Genomic DNA, 20,486 nt, shown 5'->3' with positions numbered 1-20,486 from the left:
GGGCGCAGCCCGGCCCTGCCCACCCCAGCCCAGCCCAGCCCAGCCGAGCTGGGCGGCGGCGGCGGCGAGCGGCGGCGAGCGGTGTCCCGTGCCATCCGCTGCCGGGCCACGGCGGCCGCGCTCCGGGCCGCCAGCCGGACTCGGCGAGAGGGAGGGCGCCAGCCCGGCGCTCCGCCGCGTTGCTGCCGGGCGCCGCTTTCGGCGGAGGACTGCGCGGGCGGTCCGCGAGACGGAGGCTGCCCGCCGCCCCGACATGGCGATCGCAAGGCAAGTGCTTTGTCTCTCTGCTTTCCTCTCCCTGCCGCACGCTCGCTCCGAGCCCATCCGCTACTCCGTAGCCGAGGAGGCGGAGAGCGGCTCCGTGTTAGCCAACGTGGCGGAGGACGCGGGGCTGGCCCCGGCGCAGCTGTCGGCTCGCCGCGCCCGCCTGGCCTCCGAGGACGGCCGGCAGCACTTTCGCTTAGACCGCGGCACCGGCCGCCTCGTAGTGGCGGAGAGGCTGGACCGGGAGGAGCTGTGCGGGCAGTCCGCTACCTGCACGCTCCCCTTCGAGCTCCTACTGGCAAACCCGCTGCAGTTCTTTCGGATCGAGGTGGCCGTGGAGGACATCAATGACCATTCGCCCGTTTTCCCGGAGGAACGAGTCACTTTTAAGATCCCGGAAACGAGCGACCCGGGCTCGCGTTTCCCGCTGGAGGGGGCTCGGGACCTGGATGTTGGCAGCAACAGCATCCAGGCTTACAGCATTGCTCCCGAGAACGAGTACTTTAGTGTCTCCTTTGGCAGTCGCAGTGAGGACAACAATTATATTGAACTGGTCTTGGAAAAGCCGCTAGACAGAGAGGAGCAGGTGGAGGTGAGTTTCAGTCTCATCGCCATGGATGGGGGCTCTCCGCCCAGGAATGGGACCACCCAAATCCGCATTGTCATTCTAGATGTAAATGACAACGCTCCCGTCTTCACACAGAAGCTGTACGTTGGGCAGGTTTTGGAAAACACGCCGGAGGGCTCTGTCGTTCTCCGCGTGGTGGCAACTGATCTGGATGCAGGACCTAATGGGGACATCTCCTATCAGTTCAGCCAAGCAGTGGGCCATAGAGCCTCAGCATTCACAATTGACCCCACAAGTGGTGAAATAAAACTCACCAAGTCTCTGGACTTTGAAGCAGCAGAGAATCATGAGCTCAGCGTGCGGGCCACGGACGGCGGGGGCCTCTCAGCAATCTGCAAGGTGTTGGTGGAGGTGGTGGATGTGAATGACAACGCACCGGAGCTGGTGGTCAGTTCCTTCAGCAGCCCCTCCCCGAGAACACATTACCAGGGACAGTGGTCGCCCTCTTTACTGTCAGGGACCGGGATGCGGGTGCCAACGGGAAGATCTCCTGTGCCCTTGAGGACCAGCTATCGTTCTCCCTGCGGCCAGCCTATAAGAATTACTACGAGCTGGTGACCGTGAGCACGCTGGACCGGGAGGAGATGCCACGGTACATCCTCACTGTCACAGCAGCAGATGCAGGGTCACCGCCTCTCACAACCACCCAGACCTTCATGGTGGACATCTCCGATGTCAACGACAACGCACCTGTCTTCAACCAGACATCATACACCATGTCTGTGCGTGAGAACAACGTCCCCACAGTGCTCGTTGGAGCCGTCAGTGCCACAGATGCTGATGTGGGACCTAATGCCAAGGTGACCTATTCCCTGGCACCGGCCCAACGCACAGAGCAGGCCCCCTGCTCCTGCATCTCCGTGAACTCTGAGAACGGGCACGTGTTGTGCTGCGGCCCCTGGACTACGAGCAGGTGAGGCAGATCGAGGTCTTGGTGAGCGCCTCCGATGGGGGTTCGCCACCCCTTAGTGCCAATGTCACTGTCCGCCTTGCTGTGGTGGACGAGAATGACAATGCGCCGCTGGTGCTGCACCCCTCGCAGGACAGCAGCCCACCGTCCAGCGAGCTGGTGCCCGTGTCGGCTGAGGCGGGGTACCTCGTAACCAAAGTGGTGGCTGTTGATGCTGACTCGGGGCAGAACTCGTGGCTCTCGTACCACCTGCTGAGGGCCACCGACCCCGGGCTGTTTGTGGTGGGTGCCCAAAGTGGGGAGGTGCGGCTGAGGAGGCCGGCGACGGAGAGAGATGCCGTGAAGCAGAAGCTCGTCGTCTTGGTGCGAGACAACGGGCGGCCACCACTGTCAGCCACTGCAGCACTGAGCGCACTCCTGCTCAATGACTTCTCAGACATGCGCCTACCACACAGCAGCCTGGCCACGGAGGATGAGGGCAGCTCCCTGACAACCTATTTAATAATTTCATTGGTCTTCGTCTCACTCCTCTTCCTCATGTCCACTGCAGCCTTCATCGCTCGCAAGGTGTGCAAGAGAAAGGAGCTGAAAAGCGGGCATGTGCTTTACGGCGCCGGCAACTTGCAGAGCAGCGTGGCTGATGCGGCCGCTATGGGGACTCTGCCCCATGCTTATTGCTATGAGATCAACCTCACGACGGGCTCGGGCAACAGCGAGTTCAAGTTCCTGAAGCCCATCCTCCCCAGCCTGCCACCACAGCACTGTGGCATGGGCGGGGACACCAACAGTGAACAAGATTTCCCCCGTGGCCCTATCACGGCAGAGGAGATGGCACCAGACAACCCAGGGACGCTCTCTGCAGAACAATTCAATAGTCTTTCCTTTAACTAGCATGGAGTCAGCAGAGCCAGAGGCTTCAGGCCTTGCGATAGGAAGGGATCTGGGCTACATGTGGCAATGGTTCCTCCAGAATAAATCTGCATTTGCAATTGGTGTCACCAATTTCCCTCAAATTCTAAGTCAGAAGAAAAGGTGTCTCCCCCTCCAAACCCCAAAAGAACCTAAAGGCTCCCTCAGTCAGGCAGTAATATGTTTCATCTCTGTTACAGCCATTTCTGAAATGCTTTGAGAGTGGGGTTAGTTCCAGGGCCCCCAGCTAAGTTCTTGTCTCACTTGCTGTCAGGCAAGGCTGTGGACCTCTTATTCTGTGCTGTAACGCAATGGCAAGGGCGGGCAGACGAATCGCATGCTCGCTGAAATGCACGTAGCCCTCCTCCCGGGTCAGGAAAGCAAGGAAGTTGTGAGTACTGTGTTACAATGTGGTGCAAGCACGGGGCTCTTTCTTCTCTGGGTTCCGGATGTCTCTGTCTGAGATGTGTGGGCTCTGTGTGTTTTGCCTTCTGGTCACTATGTCTGTCCAGACAGCCATTGTGTGTCTGCATATGGCGCAAAAGGCTGCCCAGTGAAGCAGGGAGTTGCTCACATCCAGCCATTGTGATGCACGCAATTCCAGCCCAGCAGGCAAGAAGAGCATTTTGACCCTTTGAGTACAGCAGTCTCATTTTCTCTAGGGAGAGCAGCAAAATGCATGAGATTTTCCTTTGGCCCATGAGAGGGGGTGGGGGGACTGTCTCCTTGGGATTGCCTTGGAAATATGTTCTAATAGCAGCACTAATGGTGTTGGGATAGGCTGTAACCGTACAGAGTTGTGAAAACATGTTCACATGTTGTCCTTGGGTGCATTGTAAGGAAACTCCATGAGTCGCTTCAAAGGACTTTGTCTGAAGGTAGAATCGAGATGAACTTGGAAAAGAGCCATTGGGTTTGGTCTCATCCTTGTTGTTCCCAAATTCAGAGGCTTCTTGATGGGAGTGGAAAGCTGTCCCGACAGTATTTTCTGGGTTTGTGTTAGAGCATTTGCATTCTCCTTTTTGCCCTTTCTCCTTCTACTCTGCAAACTGTGTTTGGGCATTGTCTTACCTATTCCTCTTAAGAAGGACTGTCACCCCATGTATAATAACGGATTGTTTGAATGATGGCAGTGTGGCCCGGAATATTCAGAAACTCTCACGCTGTGTTGTGCTGCAGTTATAAACTGTACCGTTGTAAACCGAGATACCCTTGTGTGTAAAAGTGAAATAAAGCAAACAACTAATGCCTTGTGTGGAGACAGTCTTTGTAGAGATGCTCTTTCTGGGAAAGCTCTGTCAGAGTTTTTCAAAAGGCTGGGAGTTTTTTTTTCTCATTTTGTCCCTTGGCTGAGGTAAAGTTGGGTGGGTACATTTCTTCAGTTTGGAGACAGAGCTGATAGAGAATTCAGGAAAATTGTGGGGAGCAGGGATTTGCTGGCAGGCCTCTGCAGGTCTTCTGAGCACTGAGTGTCTGGCTGCGACAGGGCCCAGTTAGATCCAGGTGAGGGGAAACTGGCCCCTACCCTAACAAGGGCCCTGGGGGTGCAAAGGCCTCTGCCGAGCAGTGAGGTGACTGGGGAGTGACCTTTCCAAGTCTCCTGACAGCTCCAGCTGCAGATGGCAACTGTGAGGTGTTTGAGCACAAAGTGTTTTGATTCTAAAGCTTTTGGGGGATGGATGGCACAAAGACAGCATGCAGGTTCCTTTGGGGAAGCATCTGGGGGAGCCCCAGGAGGTGGGCATCTAGCGAGCAAAAACAGCTCCCAGGGAGAGGTTTTGCTCTTGGGAAATGCAGAGGACTGCAGCCATCCCTTCCGCAAGGCCCTGATTAAAAAGCTAAGTCCTGAGGACAGGCTGGTGTAGTAAAGACCGTTGTACATTGACGAGTGAATGATCCACCATCCAGTCAACCTAAGTCAAATCATAGAATCGTTTAGGTTGGACAAGATCCTTGAGACCATCGAGTCCAGCCGTTAACCTAACACTACCAAGTCCACCACTAAACCATGTTCCTGAGCGCCACATCCAGGAATGGTGACTCAACCACTTCCCTGGGCAGGCTATGCCAGTGCTTGACAGTCCTTTTGGTGAAGAAATTTTTCCTAATATGCAATCTACCCCCCCACCCCCACCCCGGCACAACTTGAGGCCATTTCCTCTTGTCCTATCGCTTGTTACTTGGGAGAAGAGACCACCACCTGCCTCCTTACAACCTCCTTTAAGGCACAGGCCTGTGCTGTGTTGTGCTCCACAAATCCTTTCGTGGAAGGATAAACTCAGCTCATTGTAACCGAGGAACCTGCAGGCAGCTCCCACTTGCTACTGGTGAGAAAGCCACCTGCGAGCAAGAAGTCCGCATGCGAACTTCTTTTACTCTGACAGTAGGAATGATGAATAGAATTGCTTTCTTGCAGGGAAGTCCTGTAATGGCCTGAATGACTGAAACGGGGGCACTCTGTCTTTTCTATGACCGGGGTCTGCATGGCATGCTGTGCGTGGCTGGGGGCCTGTGCGAAGCTGCTCTGCTCAGGGCTGTCTGCACCTAAAGGGTCGTAGGATTATCTACGCTAATCTCTTCCAATAGTGTGAGCTGTAATAATCAGAGTTGTGAATGACATCTTAGAGAGTCGGCGTGTCTCTCTTACTGAGATCACAAGGAACCGGCACCTCCTGGTGTAAAACTGCCGCTTGTCGGGTTGTTCCAGCTCGAGGGTCTGGGTGTCTGATGCGGTTCATAACTAGATGGTTTATTATGGATTTTACCCTATGAGAGGGAGAGGCCGTTTCCTGCACTGGAGGGTCTAAGCACACCGCTGAGCTTTCCCGAGGGGCTCGTCGGAGGCGCCGTTTAGGAAGGATAACTCCTTAGGCCAGGTAACAGACAGCCCTACCAGAGGGGATGCGCTTCTGGACCTGTTGGTCACCAACGCAAGTGAGCTAGTCAGAGACGTCAAGATTGGAGGCAGCCTGGGCTGCAGTGATCATGCACTGGTGCAGTTCGCACTCCTGAGGGATATAAAGGACAGGCGAAGAGTAAAGTGAGGTCCCTGAATTTTAGGAAAGCAAACTTCCAGCTCTTCAAGGAGTTAGTCAATGGGCCCCCCTGGGAAACTGCCTTCAGGGACAAAGGAGCAGAACAGAGCTGGCAGACCTGTAAGGATGCTTTCCACAGAGCGCAAGAGCTCTCGATCCCCATGTGTAAGAAATCAGGAAAGGAAGGCAAGAAACCGGCATGACTGAGTGAAGACTTGCTGGTCCAACTGAGGGGCAAGAAGGAAATGCACAGGCAGTGGAAGCAGGGACAGGTATCCTGGGAACAGTATAGGGATGTTGCCCGGCTGTGTAGGGATGGGGTCAGGAAGGCCAAGGGGCAGCTGGAGCTGAACTTGGCAAGGAACGCAAAGAATAATAAGAAGGGCTTCTACAGGTATGTCAGCCAGAAAAGGAAGGTCAAAGAAAGCGTACCCTCCCTGATGAACACGACTGGCAAACTGGTAACAACAGATGAGAAGGCTGAGGTACTCGACAACTTTTTTGCCTCCATCTTCACTGGCAATCTCTCTTCCCACACCTCTCAAGTGGATGGACCTCGTGGCAGGGACGGGGGGAGCAAAATCCCTCCCCCTGTAACAGAAGATCAGGTTTGAGACCACCTGAGGAACCTGAACATGCATAAGCCTATGGGACCCGACGAGATGCATCCCAGAGTCCTGAGGAAATTGGCTGATGCAGTTGCCAAGCCACGCTCCATGATATTTGAAAAGTCATGGCAGTCAGGTGAAGTTCCCGGTGACTGGAAAAAGGGAAACATTGCACCCATTTTTTAAAAGGGTAGAAAGGAGGACCCTGGGAACTACTGACTTGTTAGCCTCACCTCTGTGCCTGGAAGGTCATGGAACAGATCCTCCTAGGAGCTATGCTAAGGCACATGGAGGACAGGGAGGTGATTTGAGACAGCCAGCATGCCTTCACCAAGGGCAAGTCTTGCCTGACCAACCTAGTGGCCTTCTATGCTGGAGTGACTACATCAGTGGACAAGGGAATGTTATCTGTCCGGACTTCTGTAAAGCCTTTGACATGGTCCATCACAACATCCGTCTCTCTAAATTGGGAGACGGACGGATTTGAGGGATGGACTGTTTGGTGTATAAGGAATTGGCTGGATGGTCGCATCCACAGAGTAGTGGTCAATGGCTCAATGTCCAGATGGAGATCAGTGACGAGTGGTGTCCCTCAGAGGTCCGTATGGGGACCCAGTACTGTTTCATATCTGCATCAACGGCATAGATGGTGGGATCGAGTGCACCCTCAGCACGTTTGCAGATGACACCAAGATGAGTGGTGCGGCTGACACGCCTGAGGGACGGGATGCCATTCAGAGGGACCTGGACAAGCTCGAGAAGTGGGCCCGTGTGAACCTCATGAGGTTCAACAAGGCCAAGTGCTAGGTCCTGCCCCTGGGTTGGGGCAACCCCCAGTATCAATACAGGCTAGGGGATGAAGGGCTTGAGAGCAGCTCTGCGGAGAAGGACTTGGGGGCACTGGTGGATGAAAAACTGGACATGAGCCAGCAATGTGCACTCGCAACCCAGAAAGCCGACCGTATCCCAGGCTGCATCACCAGCAGTGTGGCCAGGGAGGTGATTCTGCCCCTCTACTCTGCACTGGTGAGACCCCACCTGGAGCACTGCATCCATCTCTGGCATCCTCCGTACAAGACAGACATGGACCTGTTGGAGCGGGTCCAGAGGAGGGCCACAGAAATGTTCAGAGGGATGGAACACCTCTCCTATGAGGAAAGGCTGAGAGAGTTGGGGTTATGTAGCCTGGAGAAGAGAAGACTCTGGGGAGACCTTATTGCAGCCTTTCAATACTTAAAGGGGGCTTACAAGAAAGTTGGAGACAGACTTTTTCATGGGGCCTGTACCGATAGGACAAGGGGTAATGGTTTTAAACTAGAAGAGGGTCGGTTCAGACTAGATATAAGGAAGATATTTTTTACAATGAGGGTGGTGGAAGAGTGGGACAGGTTGCCCAGGGAGGTTGTGGATGCCTCATCCCTGGAAACTTTTAAGGTCATGCTGGACGGGGCTCTGAGTCACCTGATCTAGTTGAAGATGTCCCTGCTCATTACAGGGCGGGTGAACTAGATGATCTTTAAAGGTCCACTCCAACCCAAACCATTCTATGATTCTGTGACTCTATCACTCTATCATTCTGTCATTCTCTGAAGCAATGCGGTGGGCAGGACTTGTCGGAGAGACTACCCTGAATGCATGCATGTCCCGTGAATCTGTAAGCACTGTTATCAGGGTTGATCGCAAGCGCGGGGCTGCAGCAGGCGCTGTTCGCTGAGCGGGAGAGGGAAGCCGGCAAGGCGGAGGGCCGCTTCCCAGCGCCGGAGCGCTGCAGTTGCTGCCTGCGGCTGCGAGGGTCGCTGTTGGCTCACGATGGGCCGAAAGGCGGGCGGCGGCCGCCGGAGCAACGGCGAGCCGGCGAGCGAGCCGCGGGGCTGCAAGGTCCGAGCCCGGGGCAGCGCGGTGGGAGCGAGCCGAGCCGGGCCGGGCTGCTCGGGGGAAGGCTCGGCGGGAGGAGCGCGGCGACAGCGGTGACCCGCAGGCCGGCTCCGGTGGGCGGCGGGGCGAGCGGGCAGCTGCTGCCGGGCTTTGCAATGGCGGAGAGAGGCGGGCGTCGGGGCCGGCGGGAGCGAGCCCTGCTGTGGTGCGTGCTGGTGGCGGCGTGGGAGGCAGCGTGGGGGCAGCTGCGCTACTCGGTTCCCGAGGAGATGCCGAAGGGCTCGTTCGTGGGCGACGTGGCCAAGGACCTGGGGCTGGAGCTGCCGGCGCTCCGCCGCCGCGACCTCAGCATCATAGACAGAGGTAGGACGCAGTATTTCGCTCTGCACGGGAAGACGGGACATTTAGTGACGGCGCAGAGGATAGACAGAGAGCAGCTCTGCGAGAGTGTGCAGCAATGCGCGCTGCGGTGTGAGCTCATAGTGGAAGGGGAAATGCAGGTTTACGGAATCGAAGAGGAAATCACGGACATCAACGACAACGCGCCCAGCTTGCGAGGGGCAGAAATAGACCTGAGACTGAGCGAGACGACAGCCCCAGGGTCGCGGTTTCCCTGGCCAGGGCTCACGACCCGGACGTGGGACGGAATTCGCTGCAGAGCTACGAGCTGAGCGGCGACGAGCACTTCTCGCTGGCCGTGCAGGCGGGCCCCGGCGGCGATCAGCGTCCCGAGCTGGTGCTGGCGAAGGCGCTGGACCGGGAGGAGGCGGCGTTTCACGAGCTGGTGCTGAGGGCGAGCGACGGCGGAGAGCCGGCGCGGACGGGCACGGCGCGGATCCGCGTGGCGGTGCTGGACGCGAACGACAACGCGCCCGTGTTCAGCCAGGCGGAGTACACGGTGCGTGTGCCGGAGGACGTGCCCGTGGGCTCCGTCCTCGTCACCGTCACGGCCACCGACGCCGACGAGGGGCTGAACGGGCACGTGAAATACTCATTGAAGAAAATCACAGAGAAAGCCTCGAAGATTTTCCAGCTGGATGTTGAGGCGGGAGCAATCAGTCTGGTGCGGATCCGGGACTTCGAGGAAGGCGACTCCTACGAAGTGGAGGTGCAGGCACGGGACGGCGGCGGACTTTCCGACACGGCGAAAGTCGCGATTGTCGTGACAGACGTGAACGACAACGCTCCCGAACTGACAGCGACTTCCCAGCTGAGCGCGATCTCTGAGGACGCCCCGTCGGGGACGGTGGTGGCCCTGCTGCACGTGCAGGACCGGGACTCGGGGGCGAACGGCGAGGTGCGGTGCAGCATGGCCGAGCGCCTCCCGTTCCGCCTGGAGAAGTCCTTCGAGGACTGCTACCTGGAATTTCCAATTAATCTCTAAAAATTTACTGGCTTTCTGAACTACCTGTGACATAAAGCGTGGCCCTCTGTCAGAGGAGATCACTTCTGGCATTCCAAACCTAGGAATAATTTATCTTAATAAAACTTTTGGTACTTCTCGGGCTTTATTTGCTCTGCAAGGGAAAGCTTCAGGCCATCGAGAGTAGGTACCGGTTAACACCAACAGACACCTGTACCCCCCGTTTCTAGGGAGCTCTGAAAATTCTATTTGCCAGTTTTGACCTGGAACATTTCCTTTGCTTATGCTTCCAAATTTTACATGATTTTCTACCTTTGGGTTGTTTTTCAAACATGTCTCGCACCTATCAACTACACTTTTCACAGTTTGAAACAAATTTCTAGCCACTATCTGCTCTTCAGTTCTCTAGTGAGTTTTATCATGTTCAGTCTTTGTCAGTGCCCACAATAGTCTAAAGGGAATTATTATCCTGTTATATTTTAACACTGCCCATCCTGATAGGCCAAGTTCAGCCTCTAAGTCAGTAATTAACTTCTGATCCTTTTCATCATATTCAACTGATTCAGGTAGTGGCAAAGTTTTTTCAGGAATTAAACTTAATATCTCACCTTGTTCCACTGCTTGCCTTGCCCCATAATCAGCCAATTTATTTTCCACTTCCCTGTCAGTGTTACCTTTCTGATGTCCTTTGCAGTGCATAATCGCCACCGCTGACGGAAGTTGCACAGCCTCTAAAAGTTCCCTTGAGCAGTTAAGAGTCCCCGCTCCTTCCAAATTGCTCCATGAGCATGAACTACACCAAAGGCATATTTTGAATCTGTCCGTATATTCACTTGCAATCCTTTGGCAAGCTCCAGTGCTCTCGCTAAGGCAACTATTTCGGCTCGTTGTGCAGATGTGCCTTTAGGGAGTGACTTAGCTTCCACCACCTGATCTGTGGTGGTTGCAGCATATCCTGCCATTCAAACTCCATTCTTTACAAAACTACTCCCATCGGTATACCAAGTGTGGTCAGCTTCTTCCAGTGGCTCGTCTTTCAGATCAGGCCTGCTTGCATATACGGTCTCAATGGTTTCTATACAATCATGTACAACAGTCTTAATTTCCTGCTTATTACTTAGAAAAGAAGTGGGGTTAATAACAGCAGATGTAACGATTTCAATTTTGTCCTGTTCCATCAGGACTGCTTGATACTTCAGAAACCTTGATGGTGACAGCCAATGTCCTCCTTTTTGTTCCAAAATGGAAGTTACAGCATGGGAAGTATGCACAACCATCTTTTGTCCCAAAGTCAATTTTCAAGCTTCTTGAATGATCAGAACAACAGCGGCAACTGCCCGAAGGCATCCTGGCCATCCTTTACTAACCTCATCCAATTGTTTGGAAAAATATGCTACTGCTCATTTATAAGGACGCAGCCTCTGGGCTAGAATTCCCAAAGTCACCCCTTGTCTGTCATATGAGAACAACCAGAAGGGCTTTGTTATGTCTGGCAGGCCCAAAGCTGGAGCTCTCATTAATTCCAGTTTCAATTCTTTGAACACCCTCTTGGCTTCATCAGTCCATGTTAACTGTGTCTGACTATTTTTCAACAGTTCGTACAAGGGTTTAACTAAAAGTCCGTAATTATAAATCCATAATCGACACCAACTTGTCATTCCCAGAAAGGTTCGCAGCTCTTTTACCATGGTCGGTTCTGGGGTCCTGCAGATGGCTTCCTTTCGGTCGTTCCCGAGCTGTCTCTGTCCTTCAGAAATCACAAATCCCAAGTAGATTACTTTTTTTTTCCCAAGATCTGGACTTTCTGCAATGATACTCGATAACCACTTAGTCCAAGAAAATTTAACAAACTCACAGTCCATTCCTTACATTCTTCTTCTTTTTCTGTAGCTACCAAAATATCATCCACATATTGCAAAAGGATACCATTTCCTGGAGGCCTTTCCCAGACCTCCAATTCTTTAGCCAATTGATTTCCAAAAATTGTGAGGCTATTCTTAAATCCTTGAGGTAACACTGTCCAGGTTAGTTGGGGTTTTTTTCCGTCCTGAATTGGGGTTTTCCCATTCAAAGGCAAATAAGTTGCGGCTTTCAGGGGCCAAGGTGAGGCAAAAGAATGCATCTTTCAGATCTAGTACTGTGAATCATTCATAGGTTTCTTTTAAACTAGTCAATAAAGTGTATGGGTTTGCCACTACCGGGTGCAAATCTTCAACTATCTGATTTATTGCCCGTAGGTCTTGTACCAATCGGTAGGTTTTGCTATCAGGCTTTTTGACAGGCAGAATGGGAGCATTATACTCTGCGGAGCATTCAGTCAATAATCCAAATTTGATAAATTTTTCTATGATACTTTGCACTCCTCATCTATCTTCCAATTTCAAAGGATATTGTTTTACCCTAATGGGTCATGCTCCTTCTTTGAGTTTAACAACAACCAATTCCACATTTTTAGCTTTTCCAGGTATTCCCGAGGCCCATACTCCTCGGTATACCTGGTCTTTTATTTCCTGCATAATTTCTTCTTCTCTAACTTGGTGTTCAGTGAGAGCCAAACTTAAAATTTCAGTATGGTTTTCTTCTGGTATTTTAAATCCGACTTACCCATCTTTAAATCTTATTTTGGCATTCAATTGTTCTAATAAGTCCCTTCCCAAAGGTGGCCTAGGAGCTTCAGGCAGGTAGAGGAATTTATGAATCCCTACACTTTTCCTAATTTTAAATTTCAATGGTCTTAGAAAGAAAGCCCTCTCAACCTGCCCTGTTGCTCCCACAATGTTAACAGTTTTTTACTCATGGGCAATAAAGTCTGATTTAATACTGAAAATGTGGCACCTGTATCTATTAAAAATTCTACAGGTTTTTCTTCTTTCCCTAGCTGAATTTTTACCAAGGGTTCCGCTAGGGAAGATTCCCCTGGTCCCTGTCAGTTTTCTTCCGTGCTGGCTACCGTCACCGGTTTGCCCAATTTCGAGCAATCTTTTTTCCAGTGCCCCATTTGTTTACAATAGGCACACTGATCTTTCAAGAGGGGTTGATTTCCTCTATTCCCTCTAAGTGGGGCACTCGCACCACTTCTCATAACTCCTCTTCCCTCATTGGTGTTGCTCCAAGGGGGTGTCTGACCTTCTACGGTGCGCAAAGCAGCTACTCTAGCATTAGCTGTAGCAATTGTTTTACTCATTTGTTTTTCCTTTTGACTATCTCTATTCCGATTTCCAATAACCTTTCCAAGTCCCTTGCATCTGCCCCTTGCACTTTCTGTAATTTCCTTCTAATATCAACCAACTGTCCCAAACCCAGAAATATTAGTTGACTTTTACCTTCTTGAGAGGTAGGGTATTTCTGCATTCCTTCCTTTAGCCGATTCAAAAAGTCAGTAGGTGACTCCTTTTTATCTTATTTTATCTCATACAGTTGAGACCAATTTACTGATTTTGGGACAGCATTTCTTATTCCGTAGGCAATCCATTCCCAGTACTGCACTAGTAAATCCCTGGTTCCCATCTGGTTAGGGTCCCAGCCAGGATTGGTAATCGGAACATGATTATCCACTGTTCCCAGCAGAGTCCCAGCCAGCACCAGAGCCTGTACCTGAGCTCTAGCTGCTCTCACAACCATCTGTTTCTCTGGTTCACTAAACACTGCATCCACATCCTCTAACCTTTCATTTTGCAAACCAACTTTCAAACATCTCTGTCCAATGCTACACGCTGAACAACACCTTTTCAATCTCATTTTGCTTATTTCTCTCCTTTTCTATCGCCAAGACCATAGGGTGCTGGGGTGCCAAATTAATTCCACACTCTTTCTGCCACTCAGGGTGATTCCGCAGAGTGAAAAACCTATCTGCATAAACCACCTCATCCCATTTTCCTTCTTGCTGCAAAAATAACATGAGTTGCAACAAAGTGTTATACTTCAAAGTTCCGTTCAAAAGGCCTTTTTTCTCCATCCTCTAACTTACACAAAAGCCACCACTGATTACAGTATTTTATCAAGGTTTTACGATTCACACTCCCTCCAGATGGTTCCCCAATATCTTTCCAGTGAGCCATAATGCAACCCAAAGGACTCTTTTTCAAAATTCCACCTTGCTGGTTCCCCATTCTAAATTTGTACAACACAAGGACAAAAACAAAAACTAGAACACAAACACTTACACATAACAACTACTATCCCCAGATAGTAAATGTCGACATAAACAGAGATTTTCAAGTACACATATGCCAGACATGTACGTATATCACATATGCATATGTAAATCAAAATCAGACACACATGCACAAACAAACGACCGTATTAACCAAATGATCAATACAAATACCAACCAAACGGCCAGTATGAATCGTACATGCAATTTGTATGCCACCCGGCGAGGTTCTCATGAACCGCGACTTATGAGTAGCTTCAAATGACTGGTCCCAAAACTCAGAAAGAATGCCTTTCTTACCAGTGGTCCTTGTCTTTCCCCGCATGGATCCGCCGAATCGGGAGTCCCTCCAGAGAAGTCTCCGGGGCCGGCCAAGGGAGTCTCTGACTCAGGGGCTCCTGCAGCTGGACAGAGAGGGTCCCATCTGGGTCACCAAAGCTGAAGCAAAATTCGTGGAGACTACCCTTTAAAATCCGAATCTCCCAGCAGGCGAATCGGGGTTTCAGAGTGTTTCCGAAATAAAACTCAATAGCAACGGAGTTACTATTAAGCAGGCATCCTTTATTACAGCGCTGGGCAGCACTGGGGATCACTCCACATAAGTGCTCCGACAAACAAGCAGAATCGCAGAGATTATATATTGCAAAATCATACATATTCATAAGATTAATTTATATAAACATGAGATTTCTTGGAACTCATTAATATACGTAAGTGTCTCTGACGCATGCGTACTTGAGTCCTTAGGTGGTCGTTAGGGATCCTCTGGTGGTCGTTGGAGGAAGTCGGTAGTCTTCATCACTCTGACCGCTGACTGAACTTTGTCTTTACGCATGCTCAGTCCATTTTTGTCTTGCTCATATCTTCCTTGCATATCCAAAACCAGTTGGTTCTTGTGTAGCTTCTCCTTATCAGCCCTTTCCAAGGACACAGGGTCCGAATAATTCCTTTTTATCTATCTACATTGCAACTATCTAAGCTAACCAAGGATTTAACACAGGCAAAGCATTCTTACTCTAATGAGTATTGTTAGGAGGGGGAAAGACCATACGTAGGTTTCCTTCAAATAAAGAATGCTCGTTAGCAATTCTACTATCTAAGCTTCCTTACTTAAGACCAACAATACTGACAGGCTAGGCTAAATTATCTGCGAAAGGGAAACTAAAAGGAAACATATTTACAACATTTCTTTTTGTCTTTGGGGATTTTAGCTCTTTTCACCTCCATTACTGATCTTTCATAATGGACTGAACAGGCTTTTAAGACTTCAAGAATATAATTAATGAGCAATGTTACGTTGCTCTATTGTTTGTTATTCTGCTATTTGAGTTGGTGATACATTGTGTCATTGCATTTTAAACAAAATAAACTAGTGGCAAATAAAAAATTACTGCTTTCAAGTTGAGAGAAAATCATACGTTAAGGTTCCCGGTGAAGGTCCGCACAGTTTTTTTGCGCTGATCCTAGATCTTGCCAAAATGTCGTGACTTTGTACTGGTACCTTTGTGTGTGGTAGGAATGTAAGCTGAGACATAACCTTATGCTTTACATGAACTAACCTTGTGGTCGTTACTCCTTTCTGCTGCCATCCATCAGGCACAAACTCACATGCGATATGCACGTGGGAAGAAAATGTTTCCCTCTCTGATGCAGGCTGGTTCTTAGCTGCGTCTTCCTGGGACTTAACTGTGCTGTGGCCCGCAGGCTCGGGTACAAGCTGGAAGACAAAATCCTGGAGCTAGGAGACATCAATCTCCGCTTGGAAACAGCGATTCGGAGGGTGCTTCGGTGTGTGAAGGTGCATGAAAATGTGTGTCTGGATTGTGATAAGCAATTCTCGCTATATAGGAGGCAGTGAAACATGTCGGGAGGCCGACATGTTTCAGCAGACTCCCCCCGTCCCTATGTAAATATCCACAGTCCTCTCTCGACCTCATATAGAGATGTCCACATGCTTGCTACCTCTTGACTCCTGAAACACTACAAATTCAAACCAACTTCTCGTTCTGATACGTTGTTAATTTGTTACCGTGAGTAGTGTATAGGTGCATCTGGAGGAAAACAAATCCTCCACTGGATGAATGGCCAGAGTTAGCAGGAAAACATATTTTCTAACGACACCTTACTGACAAGGGGAACACATTGGCACCTACAGAGACTCAGCGTTGGTCTATATGCGGAGGTACTCCACCGGGTAGGTAGTGTGGAGGGTTTTCTAACCGTTTCTTGTCTTCTGCATAAGGGGCTGCGGTGATACAGCCCTCCTTCAGGTCTTTTTTTTCCTTAAAAAAAAGAGAGACGTAAGAGAGACAACGTTTTAATGTACAGGTGACATACAACGGCTTTTCATGAGGGAGGGATCAGTCTGTTTTCTCTTGGCTTGTTCAAGCAACTGTAACTGCCGTCGACATTTGCCAGAAAATATTCTTAATATTTGAGACCCGCTGCAGTAACGGCCTGCTTAGGAGATGAGGACGTGGTTTGTCAGAGACACAGACAAAAGAAATTCGGGGCTGGGTTGTATGGCACTGATACGATGATGCTGGGTTTTGAATGTCGAAAGACATGGGATCCCAGTGGGATGGGAAATCCCATCTCTGGGCTGGGATTCCCGGCTTTGCTCGTCCATCAGCGATCACTGTTCAAAGTGGGAAAGCTGAGTGCTAGCTCGGGATCTCCCAAATATCGAAAATAAAACCACTATCTACGTGCAGTGCTGCAGCGTTCGTCCCGTCCTGCCATTTCCCTCCCGGTGGCAACGGGGACACGCCCGCGCCCTCACACTAGAGACCAGTAAGATCACTGTGGGGCAGAGATAGAGATCCTGCCCCACATCCTCCGAGCAATGGGGGAGGATTTGTCTTGCAGAATACTTGCAAGTGTAAGAAACTCAGACAATGGGAATTCCTAGATGCACGGTTTCAACACAGAAGTTTTCTGTTTCGCGCTACTGACAACACCCGTGTTTTCCAGCCCGCGTCTGAGTGCCATTTAAGGGCGTGCGTAGTAGGACCTTCGGGCTGTTCTCTTCCTCTCGGACGCTGCGGTTCTCGGGCACAGACTCAGGGTGTCACTATTGGCCAAGGCGGAGAAGCGGCTCTGCCGGCGGCTCCTCCCCGGCTCCGGCGCCCGCGCAGTGCCGCTCCGCACGGAGCAGAGCAGAGAGAAGAGGAAGAACTGCAAGAGTCAGCCCGTCCTCCGACCAGCAACGTGGTTTTCATATATTTATTTCTCTCACGTACTGATTCAGCTGCTTGGAAAGCCTAATTTAAAATCGTCTGCGGAATACGCTTCAGCAAAGCAGAGAATGGAGGTCCGACCGGCAGCGCAGGGCCGGGCAGCCGCCGGGCGGGTCGCGCTGTTGGCCGTGCTGCTGCCAGTGTGCTGCCGTGCGGCGCCGGAGCGGATCCGCTACGCCATCCCCGAGGAGCTGGGCAGAGGCTCGCTGGTGGGGCCGCTGGCGCGGGACCTGGGGCTCAGCCCGACGGACCTGCCGGCACGCAAGCTGCGGATAGTGTCTGGTGACGAAAAGCAATACTTTACTCTCTGGGAAGATAATACAAATCTGCGGATAAACGAGAGGATAGACAGAGAGGGCATCTGCGGGGCCGTGTCGCCCTGTGTCCTCAGTTTGGAAGCAGTCGTGGAAAACCCTTTCAATATATTTCATGTAAGCGTTACTATCCAGGATATCAATGACAATGCGCCGCAGTTTGACAGAGAATTTGTTGCCATAGAAATGATCGAGTCCACGCCTCCTGGGACCAGGTTTCCACTGAGCAGTGGCAGAGACCCCGACATTGGCGCGAACTCATTACAAAACTACCAACTTACCCCCAACCCGCTCTTCTCCCTTGTAGTGAGGGAGAGTCCTGATAGGACGAAACACGCGGAATTGGTACTGGAGAAAAGCTTAGATCGAGAAAAAGAGAGAAATCACCATTTGATACTGACGGCGGTGGATGGTGGGGATCCAGTCCGATCCGGGACCACCCAGATTAAGATTAACGTGACCGACGCAAATGACAACCCGCCGGTATTCACCAAAGAGATCTACAAGGTTCGAGTGCTGGAAAACCTGCCAGAGGGCTCCTTAGCTTTTCAGGTGAAAGCTACTGACGGCGACGAAGGTACAAATGCAGAAATTACCTACTCTTTCAGTGACATCGCAAACAGTGCTCGCCAGCTCTTCACTCTGGACTCCAGAACAGGGGACGTGAAAGTTACAGGCCCCTTAGATTATGAAGAAGAGAAATATTATGAAGCGACTGTTGAAGGCAAGGACGGGGGCGGGCTGATTGCGCACGCCAAAGTGCACATAGACATTCTAGACGTGAACGACAACGCGCCAACCCTTGCCCTCCTGCCTATCTTGAACCCGATACCCGAAGACTCGGTCCCGAGCACGGTTGTAGCTGTGATCAATGTCCGTGACAGGGACTCGGGGATAACAGACAAGTGAGCTGCAACATCGACGGCGATTTGCCTTTCAGACTAGAACCGTCAGCAGAGAACACCTACAAACTAATAACAGCCAGTGCCCTGGACAGGGAAAAGGTCTCCACTTACAATATCACCATCACTGCCAGGGACCGGGGCAGCCCGGCGCTGTCCAGCCGCGCGGCGCTGGTGCTGGAGGTGTCGGACGTGAACGACAACGCGCCGGTGTTCGAGGAGGACGCCTACAGCGCCTACGTGGCGGAGAACAACGCGGCGGGCGCGCCGGTGCTGCGCGTGCGCGCGCGGGACGCGGACGCGGGCGCCAACGGGCGCGTGAGCTACTGGCTGGCGGGCGGCAGCGCGGGCGCGGCGCCGTACGTGTCGGTGGAGGCGCGGAGCGGCGCGGTGTACGCGCAGCGCTCCTTCGACTACGAGCAGTGCCGCGAGTTCGCGGTGGCGGTGCGGGCGCAGGACGGCGGGGCGCCGGCGCGGAGCTCGACGGCGACGGTGCGCGTCTTCGTGCTGGACCGCAACGACAACGCGCCGCGGGTGCTGTGGCCGGCGGCGGGTGCGGCGGCGGGCGCGGGAGCGGCGGGAGCGGCCCCGGCCGCGGCCCCGTTCGAGGTGGTGCCGCGGTCGGCCGAGGCCGGGTACCTGGTGGCCAAGGTGGTGGCGGTGGACGCGGACGCGGGGCGCAACGCGTGGCTGTCGTACGAGCTGGTGCAGGCGCCGGAGCCGGCGCTGTTCCGCGTGGGGCTGCACAGCGGCGAGGTGCGGACGGCGCGGGCCGTGTCGGAGAGGGACGCGGCGAAGCAGCGGCTGGTGGCCGTGGTGAAGGACCACGGGCAGCCGGCGCTGTCGGCCACGGCCACGCTGCACGTGGTGCTGGCCGAGAGCTTGCAGGAGGCGCTGCCGGAGCTGAGCGAGCGGGCGGCGGGCGCCGCCTCGCCGGCGGAGCTGCAGTTCTACCTGGTGCTGGCGCTGGCGCTCCTCTCCGCTCTGTTCCTGCTGAGCGTGGCGCTGGCCGTGCTGGCGCGGGTGCGCCGGGCCGGGCCGCCCGCCGTCCTGCGCTGCCTGGGCGCGCAGCGCTTCTCCGTGGCCGGCGCCGCCTTCCCGGCCGACTTCTGCGAGGGCACCTTGCCCTACTCGTACAACCTGTGCGCGGCGCCGGGCCGCGCCGTCGCGGAGGGCGCTTGGCTGCCGCCGCCGCCGCCGCTGCCCAGCCTGCCCGCGGAGGAGCTTCTCGGCGGGGAGCCCTACGGGAAGCGGAGCCCGAGCAGCAGCGCCGGCGCGGGAGAGCCGCCTGTGGACCCCGACGCACCGCAGGTCTGTAAGCCCGCGCGCTCCCGCTGTTTTCCTTGAGCCTTTCTGAACCGCCGTTCCTACTGCCCTGGGTTTTTTTTCAGGTGTTGTGAATGGGGAGTGCCGGTCCGTGTCTCCGTGAAGGAATGAAAGATCGGGGTAACTCCTTTCCATTCAGAGCAGGCAGTTAGCGGCGGCGCTCCTTGGTTTATCAGTGGTCACAGGTTCAGGTTCAGCTGAGAGGTTTCGACTACAACTGTCGCTTGAGTTAGTAACGGTGAACGTGGCAAATTAATGATTCTGCATAACGAAAAAATGTGGCGGAGGCTTGGAGTTGGAGGCTTTTCTCTCGGCTCTTTTTTCCCCAAGCGATGTACTTGAAGCTGGTTGATAGCTGGATGGAACCCCGCTGTTTTCCCGAAGGAAAGGTGCGTGTTTTCTCCATGAATGGAGAACTTACAGGTTGTTCATCCGTAGTGAATGTTCCCCTCTTCCTCCGTGCGCCCTCTCATGCTTTGGAGGAAGGCTGGTGCAGAAATGGCAGCATTAATCGGACGGATAAATTATAACCAGGCATGATTTTTCCGAGTTCTTTGTACGGTTATTTCCCATTTTAACGGTGAGCACCAATCCTTACTGTGTAGCATGAAATCTGGGGATTCTGCATGATGGAGTCGGGAGAATGGCTTGACCCTTGGTGTTGGAGATTTTTCGTTCCTGAAATGTGCGTGCTTTCTCCATGAAAGGAGAAGTTACAGGTTATTCCTTCCTGATGAAGGAGGAGAGTGTGGCCCATCTTTTGGTGGAAGGCTTCTTCAGAAATGGTAGCCCACGTGGGATGGGTTAATTTCTCCAGGCATTGTTTCTTTGTGCAGTTATTTGTCCTTTTTTTTTTTTTTTTAATTCCATCATGGATGGTGGTTTTATTGTTCCTGATCTGTCTTTCATACAGAGTGTAGTATGATATCTCAAAAAAAAAAAAAAAAAAAAGTCGGCTTT

At 52.5% G+C, this 20,486-nt stretch overlaps 2 protein-coding genes and 1 pseudogene across 2 annotated transcripts; all 3 read left to right on the top strand.

Moving 5' to 3' along the window:
- Window positions 1-34: 34 nt before the first annotated feature.
- Window positions 35-3,415, top strand: LOC140657000 (protocadherin beta-15-like; annotated as a pseudogene).
- Window positions 3,416-8,207: 4,792 nt separating this feature from the next.
- Window positions 8,208-19,608, top strand: LOC140657003 (protocadherin gamma-A12-like). The gene is given in 3 exon segments (XM_072873402.1): window positions 8,208-8,847; window positions 8,850-9,531; window positions 18,209-19,608. Coding segments are annotated over 3 exon segments (2,484 nt in total). The 5' UTR covers window positions 8,208-8,384; the 3' UTR covers window positions 19,548-19,608.
- Window positions 16,739-18,239, top strand: LOC140657002 (protocadherin gamma-B2-like). The gene has a single exon (XM_072873401.1). The coding sequence runs from the start codon at window positions 17,053-17,055 to the stop codon at window positions 18,205-18,207; it is 1,155 nt and encodes a 384-aa protein (XP_072729502.1). The 5' UTR covers window positions 16,739-17,052; the 3' UTR covers window positions 18,208-18,239.
- Window positions 19,609-20,486: the final 878 nt, after the last annotated feature.

This window comes from Ciconia boyciana, chromosome 9 (assembly GCF_034638445.1).
Source record: "Ciconia boyciana chromosome 9, ASM3463844v1, whole genome shotgun sequence".
In the NCBI taxonomy this organism is placed as follows: domain Eukaryota; kingdom Metazoa; phylum Chordata; class Aves; order Ciconiiformes; family Ciconiidae; genus Ciconia; species Ciconia boyciana.
The sequence above is the reverse complement of the archived record's forward strand: the minus strand, read 5'-3'. Positions and strand labels throughout refer to the sequence as shown.

Bases quoted from the DNA above. Each gene is read 5' to 3' on its own strand.
- LOC140657002 (XM_072873401.1), top strand. From the start codon at position 17,053: ATGGAGGTCCGACCGGCAGCGCAGGGCCGGGCAGCCGCCGGGCGGGTC.